The 7,733-nt window shown below is 37.6% G+C and overlaps 1 protein-coding gene across 3 annotated transcripts in view; it reads left to right on the top strand.

Annotated features, from left to right (window-relative positions):
• The first annotated feature begins 1,062 nt into the window (after positions 1-1,062).
• The window catches only part of EED (embryonic ectoderm development), a 30,243-nt gene continuing 23,572 nt past the window's right edge, over positions 1,063-7,733 (top strand). For all 3 annotated transcript variants that reach the window (XM_069469105.1, XM_069469104.1, XM_069469103.1), the window contains exons 1-2: positions 1,063-1,660; positions 6,169-6,321. In XM_069469105.1, coding sequence (XP_069325206.1) covers positions 1,547-1,660; positions 6,169-6,321 — 267 coding nt within the window. In that variant the 5' untranslated portion in view covers positions 1,063-1,546. The remainder of the gene's footprint in view (positions 1,661-6,168; positions 6,322-7,733) is intronic.

The following is a 7,733-nucleotide window of genomic DNA, read 5'->3' as shown; positions in this document are numbered from 1 at the left end:
CATGCAAAAGTAATTCAAGCATATTAGAATTTTATGGATGGTACGTTCTAGACAGGTTACCCACTGGGTAATGCAATGAGGTCTCAAAGAGAAATATACAATACCAAGTAGGTGCTCAAGAAATGGTAAGTCCCTTCCTACCTCCTGATTTTTACAGATGTGGACACTGAGACCCAGAAAGGTAAGTAGTCACAACTGTGTCCTAAAAAAAAGGGGGTGTGGGATATTGCATTTTATTTTTTTCCCATCATTTGCCTTTTCTTGCTGCTCATTCAGATATGACCCATCCAACAAGTCCACATGGCTCACCAATGCATTTGGTACCCATCAAGAGCCCAGATACAATAACATAGACAATTATTTCGGTGAAGTATGTTTTGTTGCCCTCTACTAAAATTTCATTGTAACCGATGTGCAAAACAAACTGCCCTCCGGTTAAGTCTCACAGTCTCATTCATAGTTGGAGATGAACACTGATTTCTAGGCCTTGGTGCTGTTCAGGGCCTTAATACTCCTTCGGTTAAAAAGAGCACTTCTGCTGAAACTCATTGGTCTAGAATCATATAATTTTAGGACATTTTTGTTTAAACCTTAAATATTGGCACCAACTAGATAATCATTAATTGAAATAAATATTCATCACAATAAATATTCGACAAGAATTTAGGGCGGGACCAGAGACTATAATTCGATAGCGCTTTGAAATCCATCCCGGGTTACCGAAACCCAGCAGAAGACTACCCGGTTCAGCAAACAAGAATTTGAAAAGAGGAGGGGCTTGGAGGAGGCGGGTCCCGACTACCCAGCGCGAGAATACGCCTCGGCGCATGCGCATCCCCTGACGGGTACTTTCCATTTGCTAGATGGGGGAGGCAAGCGGAAAGCAGTCTACATTTTTCGAATCTCCATCCTCAAGCAAGAATTAGGTTATGAGTAGTTCCATGAATAATTGAGAGCATTATCCTCCAAGTTCAAGATGAAGAACATTTGGCACAAACAGTTAAAGCAAGAAGTGACTTCTTGTATCTTCCCCCTGTCCCTGGGACAAGGGTGGTCTAGTCCATTCCACAGACTTTCGCTCCCTAGCAGCGGGTCGGAGATCGAAGGATTGGGCCAATTGCGGCTGAAACGTCTTTGGAAGGAGAAAGGGGGTGAGGGAGCATCCCTTTGAGTTCCGCCTCTTCTTTTGGAGGCGGTGGTGGGGAAGGGAGACATACGAAATACTGCCCTCTTAAGCCAGCGGATCATACAACTCCGTGCAAACCGCCGGGAGGGCGGCGGGAAAAGGGCAAGACGGGAGTAGGGAAAGGGAAAGAGCCAGGAAGCCGCGCGGAAGGGCGCGCGTGCGCGCCCCTTTTTCAGCAGTGTGGCGGGGTCGCACGCACGCCCGCCTCGGCGGCTGGGCGCAATTTGCGACAGTGGGGGGAGCGGTGGAGGTGGCGGCGGCAGTGGCAACTTTGCGGCAAGCTCTGGCCGGGCTTGCTTGACGGCGGTGTGGCGGAGGCCCCGCCCGAGGCGGCAGGAACCTGGAGGGAGGCGGAGGAATATGTCCGAGAGGGAAGTGTCGACAGCGCCGGCGGGAACAGACATGCCTGCAGCCAAGAAGCAGAAGCTGAGCAGCGACGAGAACAGCAACCCGGACCTCTCTGGAGACGAGAATGTGAGTGCAGCCCCTAACAGTCACGGGACTCTGGAGTGGAAGTTTGAAGTGCTTTTAAAACTCTAGGCGCGGGGGCGGGCGGGCGACTATGGGGGGAGGGAGAGGTGTCACTCTCTACTTAGGAAAACGCGGGCGTGCAGGAGAAAAATCTAACTTGTCTTTTTGGGGATATTGAGCTGGGGCCGAGAGCAAGTAGAAACTTGGCGAAGGAGAGTGGTTTAGGTGATTGCGTGGGTCTGAGAGGTCTGCTCTGAAATCCTTTTGCATGTGATGGGCGAGCGTTTGAGCCTTTGGGAGATTTAGCGGATCTTAGATTCCAGTAGTTTAAAAGGCGTATAAGAGATTTTTCTAAGAAAGTTGGACAGAGGGGGCAGAGTTTGTTAGGGACCCTATTAAAAGAGTTTAGGGGTTGTGTTACTCTTAGACCCCTATGGAATCTTCAGGATCGAAAGCGTAGATCTTAGATTTATGGAGTTTGGGAGACTTTATTAGAGGGGGTTTTGTGTCTGTTTCCGTTTTATCCGTGGAGATTGCCTTTTCCGTAGGAGGAGCAGAATTGAGAGGGTCGTATTCTGATTTGGAGGGGGAACCACCTTTAAGGGAGGCATGAGAGAGGACAGTTTCTCGTTTGAAAGTTTTTACTTAAGGTAAAGGGGGATCACCTGGTGGATTTCAGGCAACGGTGGTAAAGGCATATATAACAAGTGTGGGCTCGTGACTTTCGCAAGTGTAAGGTGTTTTGGAATCAGATTTTTTTTTAAAGCTCTGAAATGGATATTAGTAATCATCCCGTCCCAACAGTTAACCCAGCTGTGTTTAAGTGACCCGTTAGCAATAGCCCAATTGACATTAATAACTTTTCAGTTTCGTGTTTTATTGATATCCAATAAGGGCAGCGAAATGTGTTAACAGTTTATTCAAAGATACTACTCCAAAATGTGAACTCGCTTCTCATGATACATGGCAACAACTTCTGAACATCTTTTTAAAATTTTTAAAATGTTTTAGAAGAGTGGTGAAGTTTCGTTTTCTCAATTTGGCTAGTTTTAGAAATAAATGCTATGTCTTCCTAAATTCTGTATCATAAACACTGAAGCGTATATATGGCATGGTGTCATGATCAAGATTTTCACTGAAGAGATGGGAAAGGATTCTTTTTGCAGAGAGAAGAAAGATATTTCGGGCATTATCAGTTTGTGGGATCTCAGACTTGAAATTTCAGGAAATCGTGGGTGTTAATGTTACTTTAAACTTTTTTTTTTTTCTGTTTGTGCTCCCCAATCTCACTATATATTGGGGTCTAACATTTTTGGCCCTCTTCATTCCAGTGCTTGGAGACTTAATTTTATTTTTGCATTTTCTTAAATTTCTCTAGGCAGATTAGAGTATTAGTTAAGAACACGGATAGTGGTATTTGCTTCATGGGGTATTCCTGAGGATTATATGAGTTAATATAGGTAAAGTACTTAGAAGAGTGTCTACCCCATACAGTACAAATGTTAATTATTTGTAGTAATTACTTATTTTGTGATTACATAGAATGTAGTTATGTTTCTGGCGCCCACATACTTAATAATCAGGGATAATGAAAATGTCAAACCTATTTAGATGAGGAAAATTTCAGGGGACAAAATAAATTGAAAGATTATTTTCTTTTTGCAGACCCTTAAAAGGGAATATATTCTTTGGTGCAATTTTAAAGCTATTTAGAACCAAATGATTGGATTTGCCTTTGTTTTGGCTAATTGTGTGGGTGCCTTGGAAGCCTTAATGAATCTTGTGGAACCTTCTCAGAATAACATTTTTAAATGTATGAAATACAGTATATGAGGTTACAAACAAAATCAGTCATAAAATTGTATATTTTTTTGACATACAGTTTTTCGAGATTTGCGGCAACTATAATATAAAAGTACCTGATTTCCATTGGTGACAAAGTCACAACTCCTGTTATATTGGCATGATGTTACCTGCACTATAATAGAAGGAAGTACTAAATTTCAGTTAAAGGTGGTGAAAATTAAGATGTGTTTTTTTCCCCCATTCGAGTTCGCAGGCCCTCTAAATTCCTTCCAAGTATCCCTGATCTGGGACTTAGGTTCGGAGAGGTTGTAAGGGAAGGGAGTAGAGAACATTGTATAAAAATGAGTTCAGAAAAAACAAAGGCAGTAGTTTTACTCTTGAAGGAGCTGAATATTGACAAAAGGCCAAAAGCAGACAGGGAATGTGTTTTGAGTTGGATTTAAGGCAACCTGAGCATTTACTATTGTTAAAATGAGTCAAAGAATTAAAAGGACACATTTTAAATTTATTGTATATGTTGTCTGCCGTTTTATCAAACTTTTGGAAGAGTACTAATGGTTGGGTTGGTAGTAAGATGAAAGGGCCGAATTTGTAGAGTTCTTTTTGCTTAAGTAACCTGTGGCAAGATTAAGGACAAATTTCTGTCTTTGTATCTGTTTCTTTGTTGAGCAAATAAAGATGTGATTTGTTGCACAGTATCATTCTGTACTTTGAGGAGGCCGGTAGAGTGGAAGTCAGTCTGTATACATATTAGACGCTCAGCAAAGATTTGATTTTAATTTAAAGATAAAATGAAAACATTGTGACTGTATTACATTTTCGTTTGATTCCATCTTGATTTGCCTTTGGAGGAGATGAGTAAATTAAGTGGTCAGAAGTAAAAAATGCAGTGTGCCCTATTGACAGGGTTTTGTGTGGCCTGTTGATTGGCAGCTCATTGTTTAGCCAGAATGGAAAGAAGCTGGTATAGAAATGTCTGAGTTTCATTATTTCATTTTTCCAGTGTCAAAAGATAATTTTTCAGAAAAAAGCTAAGTGACCATGTGTTAAAAATTTTACTCATCTGAGGAAACTAGGCGAATGTTATATGGCAACTTGATAACCAGAAAAGTCAAAACAGTACAAATTTATATGGAATAAAGGAATATAGAAATGAATTGCAAATGAAGGCAAAAACTTTTTTTTTCCATTGAGTGGGAAGAAAGACATTTTGAACTTCTATCTACTGTGGAGACAAAATTTGCGTGTCTGTCAGTTACCTAGAATTTAAAGACTTAAGGTAGCCCTATAATCTGATAACCTGGAAGGGTGTCCTATAGATAACCCGAAGTTTTCCATTAAAATACTAGTTTTCTACGCTTTTTTAACTATGTAAGTACAACTGAAAGGTGGGGAGAGATAGGGAGAGATAAAAATTTCACCTTTTCTATTTTTATAAAGATAATTACATTTACATTACAATTGACATATTTGTTGAGTACCTACTTCGTACCACCTATCCACTTCATTTGTTTTTGCACTACATAATCAGTATGTTTCAGATAGTGTATTTTTTTAAAAACATTTCATTTGGAAACATCTGAAGTTTTGAAAACACCCAAGAACTGTGTAATGCCATATTGTTTTTGAGTGAATTAATATGACTTTTATATACCTTTTGACACTCTAGTTAATTTTTAACTTTCTGTAATGTCATAAAACCAATTTTAAGAAGCAGTAATTTAGAAATAGCCCCTAAAGCAATGTTTCCTAGACTGTGTTCTAACATATGTTAATAGGTATTTCATGAAAAAAAGGCTTTCTCTGGAATGAATTTCAGAACTACTGCCCTGAGATCATAGATTTAAATAAATCTTTTTATTCCAAAGAAGACATTGGAATCTGTAATCAAAGGAGGCAGTGAAATCTTCTGAGATTAGAGGGCCATTAATATGCCTTCTGGACTGGAGATAAGGTATAAGGAGAATTTTCAAGGTTTCTTGCAGTCATCTCTCTATTTGAAAGCATTTAACTATTGAGTGTCTCTAGAGTTCTAATATTTGAATATTGTTATTCCTTTAGAACTGTGAGGCAAATTTCACTTGTAAATAGCATAGAATATGTAGGACTTTTAAAAAGATTCTAAATGGTTTGTGTTATAAATATGCAGAATTTGAATAACAAGATTTTTAAAAACTGTATCTTGAAGAAACATTAACACTCCTGCTTCAAAGGGCTACCTACCCACTCCTTGCGCTTCAGGCTGAACAACAGTCAAATAAATTGTGAAGACATGTACATCAGTCACATGTAGAAGTCACAGCTTTGAGTTTGAATTCTAGCAACCCCTACCAGCAACCAGTTAGGCTGTCTCAACAATACTCCCTTATCTAACAATACCTTCTGTGAAGAGCTGTAAAGATTAAATGATCCAGTGTATTAAAGTGACTGGCACAAACCAGTGCTTTATGAAGACAGTATTATTCTTCCATTATCATTCTCATTAGTATTTTGTTTTCATTTTTGCTGAAATATAAAATATCTATAAAAATTCTAATTCGTAGCTGGATTACTTTTTATCCATCTTTGGAGTCAAAAAATAGTTTTTCCATTTCTTGCAGAAATTATTTCTTTTAGGTCATTCAGCATCTTCCCAGTACAAAGTTATTTGCTGCTTAATACAGTATTGCTGTTTCATTTTATTTTTCCTAATTTACTGCTTACAGGATGATGCTGTCAGTATAGAAAGTGGTACAAACACTGAACGCCCTGATACACCTACAAACACACCAAATGCACCTGGAAGGAAAAGTTGGGGAAAAGGAAAATGGAAGTCGAAGAAATGCAAATATTCTTTCAAATGTGTAAATAGTCTCAAGGTATGTGCAAAAATCTTGTGGGCTGTTTCTCAGTGGCACACATTTTATACTCAAGATGCTCTGTCAAGTTTTATTTTAAAGTTACAGTGTTTTGAAGGGTTTTTTTAATAGTTTAGACTGCATACTTAATATAGTCCATCCATGTTTAGTTTTTTTGGTTTTGATTTTTTTTTAATTTAAATATGTGACACTGATTATTGCAGACTGTTTTTACTTTATTATTTGTATTCAAATAAAAGGTTTTGGGAAATGTTACTCTTCTTAAGCCACTTCTGGCACCAGTTATTATTAAAAGGAACTGAATGTGACCTATTAACTTTGAGTCAGTATAAATTGAAACAGATGTCTTACTTTGTATAGTTTTTTAAATTTAACTTTTATCCTTTGTTTTATTTGTAATTGTTTTTGAAGAAAAAATGTATAAAATTTAAAAAACTTTGGAATATTCAATATTTGGGAAAAGGGGTTTATTTATTTAAATTACTGTATCCTCAATAGTATTTCTGTTTACTTTATAAAAGGGATTACTGATGTTCAAGATGTTTTCTTTTATTGTCCACTTTGTTTTTTAAATTTGAGGTTATTTTTTCTATATGAGGGAAAATATATATTACGTTATCTCCTACATATGTAAGTTAAAATGTTTTCTAAATATCGAAATACGCTTTTTGGTAAAGTCTTGAGAAAGCATAAGAAGTCATGACTATATCACATTTTCCTGTGTAGCCAAAATTCAGTGCTCAGTGTGTCAAATTATACCCCTGTGAAAGGAGAGAAATGAATCTCAGCATACTAAAAAAAAGGTGGTGTCTGTTATAGTTTGATGTTAATTTTTATTTGTATTAACCTGCTTTTAGGTATTATATCTTGAAGATGTTTTTCAGCGCCATCTAAGTATATCAAAAGCTTGAATTTGTGGCTTTTCAAGTGATAAGAAAATGAAAGTTGTTACTTTAAAAGTGAAGACAGTGCCTTAAAGTGAAAAGTTAGTGTTAAATGCCAGGTGATTGCCAGTAAAATCCTAAAGCTGAAAAATAACTTTGTGAGCAAAAGTGAATAATTTTTTTGTGTGTATCTTCTTATAGTCTCCAGTAACTATGAAGTTATAGTCCATTCCCTCCCACACCCACTACCACCGTTCAAGTATTCTTGTTTACTGTATAATTTCTTGGGATATTTTTCTTTTAAGACCCAAATTTAAGGTTATTCAAAATTGTTTATACAGTACTAACAGAAAGCAATGATTTCAGTGGCATCTGATATACATCACTTTATAAGGGAAAAATTGAGCCTAATACAACTTAGTGACTGCTAGAGAAGCTGTATTACCTCTTTAAGGCCATTTGTTAGTTTCCTATTTCAGAAAAATAAGTTGTGTTCTTATGGCCCAAGAGGTTAAAGGTGTCTACCAA

The sequence above is a fragment of the Eulemur rufifrons genome, chromosome 6 (assembly GCF_041146395.1).
Source record: "Eulemur rufifrons isolate Redbay chromosome 6, OSU_ERuf_1, whole genome shotgun sequence".
Classification (NCBI taxonomy): domain Eukaryota; kingdom Metazoa; phylum Chordata; class Mammalia; order Primates; family Lemuridae; genus Eulemur; species Eulemur rufifrons.
The sequence above is the reverse complement of the archived record's forward strand: the minus strand, read 5'-3'. Positions and strand labels throughout refer to the sequence as shown.